Source organism: Montipora capricornis, chromosome 1 (genome assembly GCF_036669925.1).
Source record: "Montipora capricornis isolate CH-2021 chromosome 1, ASM3666992v2, whole genome shotgun sequence".
Lineage (NCBI taxonomy): Eukaryota > Metazoa > Cnidaria > Anthozoa > Scleractinia > Acroporidae > Montipora > Montipora capricornis.
In genome coordinates, this window is record NC_090883.1 from 21,025,107 (window position 1) to 21,044,844 (window position 19,738).

The 19,738-nt window shown below is 39.0% G+C and overlaps 1 protein-coding gene across 1 annotated transcript in view; it reads right to left on the bottom strand.

Annotated features, from left to right (window-relative positions):
• Window positions 1–19,738, bottom strand: part of LOC138023388 (macrophage mannose receptor 1-like) — a 204,130-nt gene that overhangs the window by 24,979 nt on the left and 159,413 nt on the right. The window contains exons 23-28 of the mRNA XM_068870416.1: window positions 12,472–12,722; window positions 11,322–11,351; window positions 8,099–8,260; window positions 5,759–6,010; window positions 955–978; window positions 429–629 (exon numbers count right to left, since the gene is read on the bottom strand). Of these exons, the coding sequence (XP_068726517.1) occupies window positions 429–629; window positions 955–978; window positions 5,759–6,010; window positions 8,099–8,260; window positions 11,322–11,351; window positions 12,472–12,722 (920 nt within the window). The remainder of the gene's footprint in view (window positions 1–428; window positions 630–954; window positions 979–5,758; window positions 6,011–8,098; window positions 8,261–11,321; window positions 11,352–12,471; window positions 12,723–19,738) is intronic.

A 19,738-nucleotide genomic window follows, 5' to 3' on the forward strand; every position in this document is an offset into this window, starting at 1 on the left:
TTTCAATCCAATGGTTCTAAAAACAACACAATGTATTATCAAATATAGTGGAAAAGTGTGTTAAGGTAATATGCACTTTAAACGACACTACGTATGCACAGATTTCCTTCATGTTTTGTTTTTGTTCTTTTGAACAGCAACGGACGTTAGATTCTGAATAATGTGATGCGAGCAAGTAGGCTTTTTTATAGTTCTCCGTGTGAAGGGTACCACATCTTGTAGCTTGGCAACTAAGCTCGAATCGGGTCAGTCAAGAGATCATGTCAGTTCCAGCCCATCTGAATTTCAAAGGCAAAGTTACTAAACACAAAACTATAAAATTGTTCATATACTGCAATATAAGCAAACAAAAATGTCTCGTCAGTCAGTTAGCTATTACTTTTAATCAATGTGATCATTTCTGTTTGAAGGACAAAGTAATTACATACCAATCCATACGTTTCCTCGTTGTTTACTTGTATAGTGGTACAAAATATAGTCTTGTTCTTGTTGTGATGTGATGCTCAACAGGTTTCCACCTCTCCTTTCGCAAGAGTACCTAGCTGATGCCCAGGACATTCGGTCTTCAGCGCGGAACAGGTAGCAGTGCTTGTCAAACTTCTCCCAGCCAATGGGGCAGCTTCCAAGCACTGAAACAAAATACGATCACAAAAGCGAACTGTAGGTCAACTCTAAAGCTACGTCAAAACACAGTTCTTGGCTTTATTCTTAACAGCGGATTTTTAAACTAGTAAATAGACGACATGAAGAGAGGATCGAGCTATGTTTTTCAATAAAATTGACCCTTTTGTTTCCGTTTTTGTTTTCTTTCTGGCCTTTGTACGCTATGGCTTCAAGCCATTTCCCGCCCAATTCCTCTTCCTCTCGCAAAATATTTGTCTGTGTTTTCTTACGAAGAGTAAACATTAAGGTTTGCAGGACACAAATAAAATAAAACTAACTAGTGGTATTCACCTGCCGGTGAAATGTGTGGTTCTCCTGAAAACAAACAAGCAAACAAACATAAATTAAAAGAAAGTAAATGATAATGAGAATGAGAATGACAACGAACTCGCCTTGAAGGAAAAGAGACATAATTATTTAACTCGTTATATAATAAGCACGAGAAGAAACGAAATCAAGAATGACACTTAAAAATCCCAACATTAGAGCAAGGGAATAATCTGGTCATCTTTTAATAGATGATCAGAACAGCTTGGCTACATACCAACAAAAATGGCGTCAAATTGAAATTTTTTAAATGACATCCGCGCAAAGCTCCTGGGATGAGTGATGCCGATAGTTGTCTGATTAGGGAGTTTAAAGAAACGACGACGGCTTTAGCAACGGCAACATCACTAAACAAGGATATCATTGGTCAAAAGAGGGACAAATCGTCGAGCTGCACGTGCGGCACACATTTTAGTACATTTCTGGGACGTATTCCCCAACACAACAACTTTCAGGTGTTTGACGACAACGTGGGCACACAACACTGAACCGTTCGTTTTCTGCCTTTATTACTTAAAGTGGTACTATGATCAAAAAATCATTTCCTTTTTTTCTTCAGATTTTGAAAGCGTGTTTGCTTTACACCTAACTTGCAAACTTTTGAGATCTGAGTTTTATCCAAAGGCTGTTTATTTTGAGTGTAAGTTTTGGATTTCACGGTCCGCCATTACTCACGTTCAAAACTGGCCGATTGGACCTCAGAGGGATGGATCTAGAGAAAATGACGTCATTTACTCACTAGCTTAAAATTTCAGCCTATAAACGCAATTTATTACATATGCAAAACACGGGTTTAAAAGTCTGAAAGCCCGAAACTCCCGTGCTGCATATTAATTCGGCCGCGTACACACGTATTGCATTCTTAAACTAGTGAGTCTTTGACGTCATTTTCTCCTCGACCCAGCTCTCCAAAGATTTTAAAGTTAGTAATGGCGGACCAATAAATAAGAAAATTCCACTTAAAATAAACAGGTGTCTTTTTAAAATCAGAACTTAAAACTTGGGTGAGTTAGTGTTTAGTTAACATAGTTTTGAAATCCAAAGAAAAAAAAAGAATAATTTTTTTGGTCGTAGTACCACTTTAACCATTCGTACCAATATACCAGGGGGACTGGGACCAGGCACGGAAGCAGCTTGACGTGTCTGTGAGAGCTCCCCAAAACCTTTTTGTCCATGTTTTGAGTATTTCACCCTCCTATGGCGGTGAGGGTAAAATTTTTTTATGATGCAAATTTGTTAAATGAAAAGCGACTATGCTCATATTACGGACCGATTTTTGCTTTTGGTTATCTTTTTCAAGCAGGTTGAATTCCCTTACAGCTGAAGTCTGGGGCAGGGCGAATGTCATGGCCACTTTTCCTTCTGATTTTGTTTGTGTGTGTTTGCGTTCTTTTTCCGTATGTTAATTTAGTGTTGTGTGCTCGTACATGCGTAATTTTTTTTAGCTCTTTTGTTAGCAGTGCATCTCAGTTACTTGCTTGTTATGCATATCGATGTGTAGTGCGTTATAAACTTTTGAAGAGATGGTCATTGTTCGTGATTCAGATTATAACGCAGCTCTAATTTCCATTGAATTTCAAAAAGTAATCCCACGAGAGACTTCTTGGTTGAAAATGTTAACTTGCTCGAGGGATCCACGACCTCAATAAAACGGAAATCTTTTTTTTTTCCGTGATAAATAAAGGCTGACATTACTTTTTAAATTATGCATTAAAGAACAACTTCTGCAGGCTCTAAAGCAGAAGGGTAATTATGTTGGTATCCCTGAATTTATCATTGATTTTATTACTCAAGGAGATATCATACGATCGAACGCTACGTGGTATGAGGATGAAGAAAAGAACAACAGATTCTTTCTTAATCTCGAAACAGTACTACTAGGAAAACGAAAAATTGTGTTCGGAAGCTTACAAGTAAACGTGGAGGAGAAATCACCCACAGTAGGGCTGTTATGACTGAACCGAGAGATTTTTACAGAGATCTTTATGAAAACAAAGATGCTAATAAAACAGGTGATGTTATTCACAACTTTATTAGGAATCTTAATATACCGCAACTGTCCGACAACCACAGACAGCGATGAGAAGGATTGCTAACTAATGCAAAATGCTTCGAAGCTCGTAATAAATTTAAAAGTCATAAATCCCCAGGTAACGATGGTTTAACAGCGGATTTGGTGTTATATAGGGGATCTTCTCGTGAACTCCTTGAATGTTGCTTATATGCATGGAAAGCTTTAAGCATTTCAAAGGCAAGCGCTTATGTTTGTCATATTCAAAAGAAAGCCAAAGATAAAAGGTTTCTTGAAAACTGGTGACCCATTTCTTTGCTGAACGTAGAGAACGGCAAGATTGAAGGAGTACTGCCAGTTATCATACATGAAAATCAATGCGCTTATGTTAAGAGCCGTACTAATTTTGATAAAGTAAGGTCAATTAATAATGCAATGGAATACACCAAACTGTTCAACTTACTGGGCTTAGTGGTTACGTTTAATTAAAAAAAAAGCTTTCGATTCTCTCAGTTGGCGTTTCTTATTCCATTTACTTCGTTCCTTCAACTTTGGTGAGTCTTTATGCGATAAACAATGGTCTGCTTGCGATCTTTTGCAAGACCAACGAGGAGTGCGCCAAGGCGACTCTTTGTAATCTTACCTTTTTTAAATTGCTTTTGAAATATTTAATGTAGCAATGTGCAAAGATTGAAAAATTGAAGGCATAAGAGTCGGTACTAGTGAAGTGAAAATAAGTGTTTTTGCTGATGATCTTACCGTTTTTGTATAGGAATGTATAGTCTTTTGTTCGTCTAAAATATCTCCTTACGAGTTTTGGTAATATATCCGGTCTGAAATTCAAGGAATGATGAGAAAAAAGAAGCATACTGGCTTGGAAGCTCACGTTCTCCCGTAGATCTAGGAATAAGTAAAGTCAACAAACCAATGCAAATTCTGGGGATTTTTTTTTCACTCATAAATGGAAAAAAAATCCTTCAGCTGAATTACTATACGAACATATCATGAAATCCACTAGCAAATCTATCAATTCTTGTAACTGGAGAAATATAACCTTGTCAGGAAGAATTCAAATTATTAAAACGTTTGCAATTCCCAAGTCAATGTTTCGACTACGTTACCTTGGGCACGCCTGACGTACTGAATTAAATTATTTGGAATAATAAATACCTTCGTGTAGGGGGAAAGCCTCTGTTTAGAAAGAAATTAGTAAATAAAGGTGTTATCAAATTATTAGATCTCTTGTCGGATACAGGTCTACTTAAACCGTAGAATATCTTAAAGATTTTATGAGCATTTTTTCCTCGATGCCACTACAATGGAAACTAACTGGCAATCGGTGATCTTGTTCGTTAACGGCAATAACCCTGACTGCGCCGTTTCTAAATCCTCTCCTAGGAAGCTTTACTGGGAACTTGTTTGAGAAAATCGCGATAGCTCCAGTTTCGAAACGGAAATATGAAGAATTATTCCCAAAAAATGACTTGCCTTGGACAGATATCTATATGCTTCCCAGAGCTGCTTGCGTAGACTCGAAAACCAGAGAATTCCAATATATATTACTGGATAGGGTCATACCATGGGCATTGTTGCTTCACCCCTATGTGTTTTTCGTAGAAGGTCAGAAGAATCCCTCGAGCATCTATTTTTCTATTGCGAATTCGTCAAACGTTTTTGGCTATCAGTGACAGAATCGTTAAAAGCCTATGTCACATTTTTTTCAAATTTAAGCGCGTTTAATATAATTTTTGGTTTCTTAAAGGAGCTAGGTCACGCTATTTTAGGTAATTTTGTTTAATTTTGTTAATTATGAGCTTTAAACGTCAAATTGGCAGAGCAAGAGTCTTTCATTTGCAAAATCACGGCCACATAACAACTGAGAATGATTTTCCAGCTGTGTAAATGACATTTTGATACAGATTGATATAAATTTGAAAAAAGGTGCGCCGACGTTTTTCAAATTTACCCAAATTCAATCCATTTCAATCCTCTGCAGTTTTGTCCATCCATGTCCCTCCTTGGCTTCCCTGTGTTTTGTTAGAGTTCTTCTATAGTTTTGAACAGTTATTTTGATATTTTAGTTAATTCTATGACCATTCGATCAGTGCTGAAATTGCCTAAAATTGCGTGACCTAGTCCTTTAAGGAAGGATTTTAAATTGATCAACCATATAATTTTATTAGGTAAGCAAGTAATCTTCCAGTGCCGAAGTGTTAAGTTAAAGCCTTCCCTTTTGTTGTTACTGGCTAAAGTAAAAATAGTTTATCAGCTGGAGCTCTTCATAGCCAAAAGGAAGGACTCTCTTCAAGTTCATGAAATTAAATCGGAAGCATTGCTGCCTCTCTTTTTAAATCAATAATTATTATTTCAATATTATGAATAGTTGATATGTACTGGATTTAGCATAATTGCAACAGCGTTTTAGTGGTTATTGTAGTATTTTCTTGTTTTTGTTTATAAATGTATGTATTGTCAAGTTTCTGTAATACGGGTAAAAATCAATGAAATTAAAAAAAAAAGTAGAAAAAAGAAAAAGAGAAAGTTATATGATAGTTCGCATGTGTCGTACAACGTAAACAAGACGGAATAATCACGAAATTCTTATAATGGCGATAAGTTATATTCAGAAGTGGCGTTTTCGTCGATAATGCAGTTTTCCTTACTAAACTCCCTGTTGGCTCAACAAGGATTTCAAATCATTTGTCCCGCGGAAAATACAATACAAAATAAAGCATGGAAGGCCACCGCAAATCTTACCTTTACTAATCCTGCAAACGAATCCATTCCGTTCAGCACAGGCTACATCACTCCAGAGTCCGGCGTTAGAATTTGAATTGTTGGCAACAACACAAGACTTTTGTGAACTTGGGCTATTAGGCTCGTGCGATGCCCAGGCCGTGTACAATGACAGTGATTGGTCGCTCCAGCTAAATTCGGCTGAGTTTGCTTCCCGAACAAAACCAAGCCACAAGCCGCCATTAAAATTCTTTAAAGCTCGAACTACAAATGCTGCAAAACATTAACCGAAAATAAAGCTTCCGTGATCTCTGATCGTATAACTGGAAGGACCAAATCTCGATCCCCACCCTAACCCTTATTATTAACACAATATTATAATTACGTAAAGTAGGACCGTCCGGATGAGTGCAGTCCTGAAAACGACTGTCTAGGATGACATTGACTGACGTTTCAACAACCTGAGGGAAAGTCACCTTCAATGTGACTTTGAAGATGACTTCCGCTCAAGTTGTAGAAGCGTCCGTCATCCGAAACTGTCCTTCTCAGGATTACAATCACCATATACTCATCGAACATAAGACTCCTAGTTTCAAACCATTCACGATTTTCCATAACATAGCCTGCGTTGCAGCCGGATGCGTCACGAAATCCCTATGACGCAGGCTACCATAACATTGTACACGTTAGGAATCGCACCTCGATAAATTAGAATGATTGATTGTTTGTTTGTTAATTCGTGGCAGGAGTAAACTCATTTTTCTCTCAAGGCCAAGGAAGGTGCAAACGACGTCACAAGAAACACATGTAAAAATGAACTACATGCCCGACAAAAGTCATCATCATTATTGTCCAAAGGGGAATTTCTTAAAAATAAACGCCAAAAGCTTGACATGACGCATTTTTTTAACCATCAAATTCCATTAAAAGATTCAAAACATGAATTCAAAATAACTTAAAGGAAAAGTGTTAAGACAAAGGCCGCCGCCACTCCCACTTTGATCTGATTGGTCGGCAACGTCATACGATATGACAGCCAGTTAAATCCATGTGCTTCTCATTCAGTCCATTGATTGAACGTTAGAATAGATAATTACATGACCCCAAGTACTGATAAAAATTGGAGTTTGAATATTTACCTACTTTTTATTAAAAGAGATTTCTTAAAACATAAAACTATAAAAGTTAGAGATAACAAGTTAAACCGACGTTTCGGAGTAGACATCACTCCATTATCAAGGTAAAAATGTTCTATGATGCTAAAATTACAGTATTAAAAACGATTGACGCTAAGAATTAACATAATAAGCACGTGCGAAATTGGCTATAAGAATACTTTAGCACGAATGGAATCCGATTGCACATTGAGGCTGGGCTTAAGTGTTCTTATAAATAACATTTCAAACACTAAGCAATCAAATTTGTTTTTACATTTTTTGAGCACCTCAAAGCGTTTAAGCAGGTCCCGAGGGATCGTCCCGTGTGCGTTCTTATAGTGTCTGGCAATGGCCGAGGACTGTTGCTTATGTCCCTTTACACGATTGTGTAAATGTCCGCGTGTGTAGCCTACATAACCTTCATCACAAAGGTTACATTGAAATTTATATACAACACACTGCTGATTTATGATCGGCGGCTTTGCCTCTTTCACTTTCAGTTCCTGTTCAATTTTTCTGCTGGTAAATACAGGCTGGATGGTTTTGTTTACTTTCAGGCTCAAATCCTTAAGTTGTTTTTTTACAAATTCTGCTGAGTTTTGGTCTTTAAATGGCAAGACTACTCGAACCATGTTATCCGTCTCTTGGGCTGTTGATAAAGGTCGCGGTTGGTCGCAGACCTTTGAGTCAACAAAGCGTTTGATACTGGAATTTACGATCGTTTTTAATACTGTAATTTACTGTTTTTAATACTGTAGTTTTTAATACTGGAATTTACGATCGTTTTTAATACTGTAATTTAGCATCATAGAACATTTTTACCTTGATAATGGAGTGATGTCTACTCCGAAACGTCGGTTTAACTTGTTATCTCTAACTTTTATAGTTTTATACCTACTTTTTGGTAAGAAAATTATTCAGTTTGGCGGAGTATAAGTTACCTATTCTGGCGGTTGTGTCAAACCGCAATAAGGAGGTATGGCATCTCCCCAACCTCGGGGTTGTTTTTAGTACTCTACTCTCTTCCTCCGAGAGATTTTTCTCTGGGTCTCGTCCGATTTTTTCCTTCCCTTTTCCTTCCCCATTCAGAAAGACAAACATTTTAAATTTCAAAGTTGGTCAGTTTTAAATTCAATGAACGAATGCCCATTTATAATTAATGGAGATGCCACATAACATTTAGCTTTTATTTGCCAGCTCTTACCTTGTTCAAAGACACTATGCACACTCATTAAATTTCCGTTACTCTCACGTTGACAAGCTTCGCGAGCCTCTTGCCACGACAGCTTGACATACGACACAAAGAGGCAGTCATCATCAAGTATTTCGTAATGGAGAGGACAGGTTCGGTTCCCTGAGGGTGCAGCTAAAAGACAAAAGATGATCAAGTTACCTGTAAACGCTTCAAATTTTTTTTGAATTATCGTTCTTTTCTGTTGCCGTTAGAATAGGAAATCGTACGACCTCGAATACAATTCGAAATTCGTTTTTGTGCTCTCGAAATTGAGCGAGCTCCTTTTGTGAACTATCGAATGATAACGAGTATCTTTTATTTAGTCCTAATTGTATCAGAGGATCGCTCCGCGTGCTGTTTGTAGTGCACTCAAATAACTTTTTTCTTGATCGCAGAACACTGAAAAGCTAGAGAGCACATGTCCCCCACAAGAGTTGTGATTTTTACGATTTTAACGATTTTTGCGGAAATTGCGAATTTTGCGAAAAATCGCAAAAATCGCAGAACACTGAAGAGCTAGTGCCGCTAGTGCCGTAGACGATGAATAATGAAGCCTAGTGCCTGAAGTCTAAGTTAGTTAAACGACTGCTGCCGCAGTGCCGTAGCCGATGAACAATGAAGTCTAAGTTAGTTGAACGACTGCTACCGCAGTGCCGTAGTCGATGAATAATGAGATCTAAGTTAGTTGAACGACTGAGAATTGACACTGTCGCTAAAAGCGTAATTATGTAGGACAGCTCATTAACCGAACCGCAAAATGAAAGCTAACTGACGAGGTAAATTCATATTTATGAAAGCTAACTCACGAGATATATTCATGTGAAGCGGGCTTGTTTCGGCTAGTGGATTAAAGAACGAGGTATATTTATGCGTAGCATGCTTGTTTCGGCTCGGGTATATCCATTTGTAGCGTGCTAGTAGAATACCTTGGGTGTTTGAAAAAGTGTTTGCTATCATATGATTCACAAAATTAAAGAAAGGGTACAAGTAATGTATTTTGTTTTGTTGTTGTTGTTTTGTCGTTGTAACAAACGAGGCATCGATGCGCTCGATTAAGCAACGGAGTTGTTATTCATTCTGGCGACTACGGAAGCAGCATTGCAACTCGACTGCAGCACTGATTCTGCGAGAGCAGTTTTTTGAGTTAGATATTTTGTGGGCCGTGTATTCTGAAATCTAGCCCTTGAATATTTGCCAGCACAACAAGTTCGAGTTCTCCATATGACAATTCCAGGCAATTGTTTACATTTGAAAGCACAGCTTCCTCAGAAAACTGGTGGCAAGATTGACTTTCTTTCCTTCCGTAAGAGCCTCCAGATCCATCTTTTAAAAAACTTTTTAACCTTAGCTATGATCTCTTCGTTTTCGAACACGTAAAGTTGATCAAAATGCGCGATGACGCGTTTCCTCTTTTGTTTGATGGATGGGCAAGTAGTCGGATGGTTGCGTTACTGTCACTCTTCGATCATCATTCAAATTAGGTAGGGTTTACTCATGTATTACATTGGATGCATGTTCACTTCTTTCGAGTTTTGGATAAGGGAAGACACTTAGTTTGTTTATGTGCTTTGGAAATCACTTTCTGTAAATGAAGCAATTGCAATTTCGTTAAGGATACTTATTAGGTCTATTCATGCGTTATTGTTTGTTCTTTTAATGTCTAGAAGTTGTCGCGTTTTACTACATGGAAAGAGCAAATTGTTTTATTTATTCACACCACACACGACACTTTCAGTAAATCGTGAATTTTTGCTCCAGTTATTTTCAAAGTTCATTGCTTTCAGTTACTGATGATTGCTACCGTAACGCTGCCTAAAAGCTTTGAGAAAATAAAGATTTAAGATTCAGTGGTTTTGAATTCGTTGGTTGACACACGCACTGAAATTCAATAATTCCATACGCCGCAAAACGGTTAGCATTTGCTAGCTGGCACTCGATTCCCAAGATATAATATACCAAACTGTCGTCTGGGCTCCTGCTTGTGCGGGGTTGTGACCCACAGACAAATCGCGACTCTTGTCGGGGCCTTGTGTTCGCTTTCTTTTCAGTGATCTGCGATTTTAACGATTTTTCGCAAAATTCGCAATTTTCGCAAAAATCGTTGAAATCTCAAAAATCACAACTCTTGTATGGGACTTGTGTTCTCCGGCTTTTTAGTGTTCTGCGATTTTAACGATTTTTTGCGAAATTCGCAACTTTCGCAAAAATCGTTAAAATCGCAACTCTTGCATGGGACTTGTTTTCTCTAGCTTTCCTGATCAGTGTTCTACGATTTTTGCGATTTTTCGCAAAATTCGCAATTTTCGCAAAAATCGTTAAAATCGTAAAAATCGCAACTCTTAGATGGGGGACTTGTGTTCTCTAGCTTATCAGTGTTCTGCGATTTTTGTGATTTTTGCAATTTTTCGCACCATTTACGATTTTTCGCAAAATTCGCAATTTTCTCATTTGCCTGCAAACCTGGCTATAAGTAGTGTGGGGTCGCGTGTTGGGGTCACGCGTTAAATTCCACCAGTTACGAACTGAACACCATTTCATTAGCAGTTATTGCGTTCAGATCGTGTCAGAATTTCAAACTAATTACTTTGTTATACGCGCAGGATGTGTCTTCATTAGTTAATGTAATCCTGTTTTCAGACAGTTCGCTTCAAGGCAATTTACGCCAGGGCAAATAGTTATCAATACAGATTTATGGGTAAGCTAAGCCACAGTACAATTTCCATTACTGTGTCGGCAAGATTACCCTTCCGGTCCCTACGCTATTATCAATTTTAGGTTTAACCGCTTTTCGCTTTACACTACAAGTCTTTTCTCTTTCGCCTCTTCGATCGCTACTGCCACTGCTTCGTCAACTGTCATCAATAACAAAGTGTGCCTGTATCGCTGACCGTAAACTGATGGGCGCAATACACGACGATTGTAACTACACTATAAATTGTGCACTGTTTAAAGAATAGGCCTTTTTCGATACCTTAAAATTCAGCTGAAAAGAGAACTTTAGAGGACAAAAACAAAGGAAAGTCGTGATATGCAAATATTTTCCACATTCATTCCAACATGTTTCTATTGTTTTTGTCTTCACTTCCTCACTATCAAGCTGAATATTTGATATTTCGGAAATGGCTTATTGCATCTTCCCATTCTAATTGGCTTTGTGGTGACCATTATCAACTGCAATTTTTTTTAGACAAACCTGTGGTGTTAGTATCATCTGCTAGAGCACCTGTTGAAACAAAACAGGCAAATGAAGATACACCAAAGTGAAGTCGTGAACAAGAGCAGTACTATTTAAAACCGTCGTTGATTTTTTTTCCAAAAGTAATGACAACAAAAAGTTTTACCCCATCCCCATCCCCCCACTCCTTCGCAATTTCAAATTTTGCAATTTCCGCTTCTCATAAACAATCATTATAACCAGGATATTGCCACTGATACTTTGATTGAAGTTTTCGCTCAAAATAATCCCTGACTCCAGTTGCTCAATGACCTTCTGTCTATTGATTAACAAATGAGAACATAATCTTAAAAAAGAAAAATCTAGGAAAGAGCAAAACGTAATAGTGGAAACATCCAAAAAAAAAAAAAAAAAAAAACATTCTTCTAAAAATGACGACTTCCGAAATGCTTTATAATTGAAGTACCTTTGGTAACTGATTTTTCGGACGAGTTGGAAGCATTCCCTCCCTCTTTCCACTATTACCCATAGAATTAAGCATGGTCACTCGTTCAAACCAAAGACCTCGTCTAAAAATATCTTGGTTTGTGATAAAAAATGCTGTCACATAGGACCTAGTGTTGGAGTTGTACTGAGGCTCCTGGTCATAGTTTCCTATTAGAATTGACTAGCCCTCTCCCGAGATTCAGCTAATGTTCGCATGAAATACGGCCCTGACTTTCGTCAACGTTTAGTTGATTTCGCTAATACATGTACGGCTAAGACTTTTCAGCAATCTGTATAGACACATCTCCCGGCACATAGGTTAATTTCTCGGTCTCGTGTCGACTCCTGAAAAGTCCTTGCTTTCATTTTACTGTTTGTCAGAGTCAGAAGTCCTTAACCCCTGGACTTCTGCTGTCTGTATTATTTGATGTATCCAAGAGAAAATAAGTGGGGAACAAATCCACCATACACGGGCCTCTTCCAATAATAATATTTTTCAATGTAAATTTAGCCGTGACTGTTTTAAAGGAAGACACCTAATTGGTTAGCATTAGCTGCGCGACCACGGGCACGAGACCAAAATAACTTTCACACCATAGCGCAAAGCATAAGATAGATTGAAGAAAATATCATGGGGCATGGGGATGTGTTCTTCCTCTTCATATTATCACTTTTGACCAACCTGTCTCACAGACGAATCCGCTGGTCTGATGACAATTTTTGTTCGTCCATCGACCAAACATGTTCATCATGACACAATATGGGCGGTTCAACCCAGCTGTTCTGGGTTGCTTGGCACCCCAGTTTGTGTATTTAACTGGGCTGCCGCCTGCCCAGAAGAATGTCTCATCCCCTTGCAATAAGGCGTTTAACCCAATCCAGAAGTATGATTTCTCGCCAACGAGCATCGTGGTCAAAAATGCTTGTTCGTACCTGTAATACAGGAAAAAAACTGGAATCAGTAGTGAATGCTAATAGAGTGCAGTACACTACCATGGAAAGATAATTAGAAAATCACACGAAATCAATTATAACATTCCTCTATGGCTTACTGGAGCTCCGGGCCCGCCTTATCTATTCGCCTCCACGAATTTCAGATTTATTCAGTTAGTTTATAGGTTAATTAAAGATTGGCCTAAGTGGGTGCTTTTCTTTTGATTTTTGTAAAATATAATCTTTCTTAGAAGAGCTCTGTCTTAGTAAGTTATCAGCTTTCTTCCTCTGGCGGAGTTTGTTCTCTAATCACTCTGCAGTGAAACGAGAACAAATCATTTTCACGCTAATAAACGTCAATACAAACAAGAGCCTGGAATAGGCATCTCTATTATGGATAGCTACACCACAATGATACAGCTGCAGCGGAAAAGAAAAGAAAAACAGTACTATAACACGATCCCCAAAAACCGAGATATGTCCAGAAATGCACGCATTGACAAAATGGTGAATATGGTGAAGAGTCGCCAAAGTTTGGCGAATGTTCCTATGAGGTGACTAAGGGGTTCTTTCAGAGTGGCAATTGTGGCAAATTTGGCGAAAATGGCAAATTTGGCAAATATGGCGAAGAACTGCCAAATTTTGGCGAAAGTTCCTATAATTTGACTAAGGGGCCCCTTTCAGAGTGGCAATTTTGACGATTTTGGCAAATTTGGCGAATATGGCAAATATGGCAAAGAAGCATCAAAGATTGTCGAATGTTCCCATGAGGTGACTAAGATGTTCCAACATAGGTTTGTCTGGATAGGGGATATGAAAGATTTTCAAGGCGGGATGTAGGATAAAAATACAATGGCGACCGGGCGGAATACGGGATTGAACAGTTATATGCGGGATAGTAAGTGACCTCAAGTGAGCTGAAAATTTAATTTGCTTGGAAAATGAAAATTTTGGCTATAAGACCGCAAGACGATCCCCAGAAACCGCGCAACCAAAAGTGAAATAGAGCTATTCCGGTCACGGGATTTCACCCTCTCGAAATAACACATGACACGGGTTAAAAGTAACCTTATGGTCAAAGGTCAGTCGCATCATCGCGCCCAACAATTTGATTGACAGTCATCACGACAAACGTCACAAAAAGATAAGAATGACAGAATTCCATTCACCCTCACTTTCCATCCTCATAATCACGCAGTCAAAAGTATCATTCTTAATAATTTTAAATTACTCCAAAATGATCCCGAGACTGGTAGAATCTTTTCGCAACCTCCACTTATTTCATTCAAACGCGACAAAAACGTAGGCAACTTTTTAGTTAGAAGCGCGCTCAAAACTAACGAGCAACCCGGCACTTTCAAATGCGTGCGCTGACGATGCAAAACTTGTCTTTTCATTGTTAACACTAGCAAGATATCGGGACCTAAGCGATCTGTTAAGATCACCGATCGTTTCACATGTACCTCCGCAAATGTCATTTATTGCATAACCTGTACGTTATGCAATAAATTATACATTGGTGAGACAGGTAGACGACTAGGTGACCGATTCCGCGAACACCTTCGCGATGTTGAGAAGAATGACAAAGATGCAGCTAAGCCAGTCGCTCGTCATTTGAATCTCCCTAACCACTCCAAAAAACACATGGCTATCTGCGGCCTTTCCCTACATCTAGGTACGACGGAAAACCACAAGAATCTAGAACAAAAATTTATCTTCCAAATCGGCACCCTTAATCCTCACGGTATTAACGAACGCTTTTCATTTAACTAATATATTCCTATTTTTCACGTTGCCATGTTACCAGCAATAGCGTAGCTCCTTCTCTACTATAGAAAACTACACGTAACCCATAATTCCTCGATTCGCTCGGACGAAGGGCTAAATCTCGAAATGTCAGCTTTTAGAATCCCTGTACGGTGGCCAATTTACATTTTCAACTCCGTTGATAAAACCAACTTTTTGTATACTCTCTTTCAACTACGTTGCGTCCGTTGACGTGAGCGCGATGGCGACACCATCAACTTCGCCAACCTCGTCTGAAACCTCTGACATAATAAACTGCATTGCAATTTATTATGAAAAGGAGAGAGAAGCAGTTCTCTCCGTAAGCAAAAATTTTGCAGGGCATATTGCTCCGGTACGCCAGGGAATAATGATGGACTTACAGCGAAATTCAGGCTTCTTCAGCCTTCAGGTGCGATCTTTAGAGTTAGCTGGTGCTTACAGGTTATAGAGCAGAATGTAACATCTACCGGGGAACTAAACTGCCGCTTGCCACTTTCTTTAAATGGCCCTGAAGGAAGTGTGGCAGCGAGGACGTTAGAGTCATTCAGGACGCTACTCAAATGGGGATTGGAACATGTGAAGCAAAAAATAGCTCCGCTGGGATATGACGACATCATTCTTCTGAGCTGCATGACCCTTGATGTAGAAAATCTGCATTCAGTCGCTCATCGTAAAAACCAAGTCTTTACAGCTTTCCGATATGCGCGGGACTTTGGAAGCTCAGCAAGAGAAGTATTAAAATGTACAACTTCATGGTCAGCCTATTATTACACAAGCTGTGGGTCATGGTACCCAGTCCCCGAGAGATCACTGGGCTTTTTTGAAGTACTCCTCCAGCAATCAAAGCAACCAATGACGAAATATTAAAGCTGCAGGACTGGACACGTGCACATAGGTCTATGCAACATAAAAGTGTGGGCCAAGTGGGCCAGGAAACTACCATGGCCAGGGCACCCTTTGAGGTTACCGGTACCAAAAGGAAGTTCAGTCGACTTTAAATGCCATAAACAGCGACATACCATACCACGACGAACTTGAGAAGAATACTGTTAAAGACCAAAAGTTCCATTACCCAAGAGTAAGAATCTGGTATCGGGTTTGTCCTCAATAGCGTCAGGAAAGTGTATATTTTTAAAGCAAGTTTTAAGGGAAAATCAAAAATAGACCAAATGTTGTTCCCAAGTCAAATATCCTGTGGTTAAGATTATTTGTGAGTTGTATTTGCATTATGACGTAGCATTCGCATTTAAATGATATGGAAATACCTGGAAGAAAACATTTTATTCTCAAAAGGTTTAAATTGGGTACAACATCGAGTGAGCCGATTTGGTCTATTGTTTATTTTCCCGTAAAACTATGACTAAAAACAAACTCTTTTCTGACGCTGATGGGGACTAGGCCAATTTGGGTAAGTCTTACTCTTGGGTGATGGACTCTTGTGAAGACGAAGAGTCCTAATTGGACTCCGGTAGTGATGAAGAAAATTATGCGAGTGAAGTTCTTATAGAAGAAGAAGGCAATTTAGGGAATATGCACATTGCTCGAGATATTGATTTTCTCTTGGGCCTAACATGCCGATTTGGCTGATGTATTCGTTCTAACTAAATCATTACATTACTGTTAATGATAGTGCATTCTTGATAATGTGGAAGCTATATAAACTGTCGATCAGCCGAAATATGGTGTTAAGCTGGAGCAAAGTGGTTTAAATCAGGCGATTTCGGTATGAAAATACTCATTTCGGCGGGATAGCGGGATGGAAGAAAAAATAGCGGCGGAATGCGGAATTGAAAAAAGCCTATTTTGCACCCTCGTCTAAGGGGGCGAGGCGAATAAGGCAAAAAATCACCAAAGTCTTCACACGTATTCAAACGAGATGGCAAAGATACGCTTTTGAAAGTGCAATCTTGGCGAAAATGACGAATTTCCTGAATCACTAACGTCTTCACAATAATCCAAATGAGATGGAAAGAAAATTAGAAATGGAAGATTCGCCAACATAGGGAGAACAATTTGAATGACTTTACAAAAGGATAATTTAGGAAACTTGCCACGGTACAAGTTAAAATACCACTGAGGTGGAAAACGGGCCCTTGAAATAGCGGAAATGTACATGGCATATTGATATTGATAGGTTAATGTAGTAAGTTGAGAGCAATTTTTTCATTAAAATGCTATCACCTTTCACTGATAATCTCTCCAACATGTAAGTTAAATGTCGCCACGAACAAGGGTTTTTCACGCAATGCATTGAAATTCATGGAATGGTACATGAGTTATATTAGATTAACAGTGAAGGATATTTTTTTCCAATCGTTACTGCAATTTACTAATCCAAAATACTGGGGAAGGTATCCTTAAAATTTATGTGTCATTACCTATTTTTTTGCAGTCGTACTTTGAAGATATGTTTAGAGCTCTTGCAATACTTTCATAGCTAGCGTCAAAAATTCATCGAGGAAGACATGCACTGCAAAGTCACACACTATAAAAATTGTATCGTTGTTATTACCATGTAGACGTATCCTCTTTGCTTTAACGGCGGCCCATCTTGCACAAACGAGGTCATTTTTTATTGTTTCGCAGAATATGTAACCAGTGGGTGTTTCTAAGGTCGATTTTAAATTTTGGCGAGTTAGCGCTCTATGTAAGCGTACACGATTAATTTCGTTCCCAGGGTTCCCGATGTACTGCCACAACATACATGCATTATATCGGGGCTCTTTCGCAGCCTGGTGCAGCGCCCAATACTTAAGCGAATATTTTCAACCTTTTTTTTCGTTTGGTTGTCACGTGATTGACCAAGCGTACATCCGTCCGTCCGCACAGACTCTGGAAGAGGGGAATGGAGACTAAGAAAAGGAAGGGAAAGAAGTGTGGCAGCGAAGACGTTAGAGTCATTCAGGACGCTACTCAAATGGGGATTGGAAAATACGAAGCAAATATAGATCCGCTGGGATATGACGACATCATTCTTCTGCATGACCCTTGATGTAGAAAATCTGCATTCAGTCGTTCATCGCAAAAACCAAGTCTTTACAGCTTTCCGATATGCACGGGACTTTGGAAGCTCAGCAAGAGAAGTATTAAAATGTACAACTTCATGGTCAGCCTATTATTACACAAGCTGTGGGTCATGGTACCAAGTCCCCGAGAGATCACTGGGCTTTTTTGAAGTACTCCTCCAGCAATCAAAGCAACCAATGACGAAATATTAAAGCTGCAGGACTGGACACGTGCACATAGGTCTATGCAACATAAAAGTGTGGGCCAAGTGGGCCAGGAAACTACCATGGCCAGGGCACCCTTTGAGGTTACCGGTACCAAAAGGAAGTTCAGTCGACTTTAAATGCCATAAACAGCGACATACCATACCACGACGAACTTGAGAAGAATACTGTTAAAGACCAAAAGTTCCATTACCCAAGAGTAAGAATCTGGTATCGGGTTTGTCCTCAATAGCGTCAGGAAAGTGTATATTTTTAAAGCAAGTTTTAAGGGAAAATCAAAAATAGACCAAATGTTGTTCCCAAGTCAAATATCCTGTGGTTAAGATTATTTGTGAGTTGTATTTGCATTATGATGTAGCATTCGCATTTAAATGATATGGAAATACCTGGAACAAAACATTTTATTCTCAAAAGGTTTAAATTGGGTACAACATCGAGTTAGCCGATTTGGTCTGTTGTGCAAATATTTGTCACATTCATTCCAACGTATTTCTATTGTTTTTGTTCTCTCCGCCTCGCTATCAAGCTGAATATTGATATTTCGAAAATGGCTTGTTAAGGAAAAGTCGAGGCATGACGCAATGCAGTGTAGTCCTAACCCTAACACGTGCATCCCATGTCGTCACATAAATTAGGGTAAGGCTAATGCGATGCAAGTCACGTACGAAGACGAGGGCTTTTTCATCGATTAGAATGACAAAGAAAGGAACGAAACCCTAAAACATAGTTTCGTAATGAGCGCGCGCGTGCGTGTGTGGGGCATAAAATAGTACTGTGTATGTAAATCATTTTTGCGGTGTGAATAGGCTGATTTGAAGAGAGAGTACTGTCCGGCACAGAAACCAAACATTAACTATGGAGCGAAAAAAGACCCCCAGAAAAAAATAACATACCAAACAGCAAATAACAAATACATCATTTATGTTATTTAAAACGATTGACAAGCGATCACTTGTGAATTACGGTAGGGTCTTCGTTTTCCACACACCCAGGTCGTTATGTGGAAAACAAAGACCAAAAAAGAAGACCCCCGCAACCTGTTTCCTGTGGCCGATGTGTCATTTCAGGCGAATAACTGCAGGGTCGTCGTTTTCCATGGAGGCGTGGTGGCCTCATGGTCAGAGTGCACGACTACGGATCGAGTGGTCCGAGTTCGGGTCCTGGCTGGGTACATTATGTTGTATTCTTGGGCAAGACATTTTACTCTCATAGTGCCTCTCTCCACCCAGGTGTATAATTGGGTACCGGCGAAAATACTGGGGGTAGCCCTGCGATGAACTAGCATCCCATCCAGGGGGGAGTAGAAATACTCCTAGTCGCTTCATGCTGTAGAAACCGGAGATAAGCGCCGGCCTGATGGGCCTTTCTAGGCTCGTAACAGAGACTTTACCCTTTTACCTTCGTTTTTCACACACCCAGGCCGTTATGTGGTAAACGAAGACCCTCACAAAAAATGTAAAATGACGAACACAGTATAGCCAATCGCAGTATCCCTGTTATTGTGTGGACTTTGGCCACACTAAGTTGGCATCAGACATATACTAGAATGGTCACGTGATCTCTAAGAGTTTTCAGAGGCTTGGGTACTAGCGCGTGGAAAAGAAGTGGCAGCCATCTTGTTGCCTTTCTGTTTGCTGCGACTTGTGTCCACGATTTGCTGCTTTGGAGAATATTTTATTTTCTTTCCTTAAGCTTTGAGACACCGAGGTAAGTTTGCTTTCAAAAATAAGACACAAACAGCAGTGATAAACATATTGAACTTGTTCATTTTGATTATGACTTGACGTTTCGTATGTGCTCTACATACATTTTCAAAAGTAACCGTTGAAATTTAAAACAGCTATTTATATATAACAAAGCGGATGAGGGGACTGGAAACTCGATTAAGCAAATACTTAACAGTAAAATATATAATAATAATAATAATAATAATAATAATAATAATAATAATAATAATAATAATAACAGAAAAGATTAATAAAGCATCAGCTTTTCACT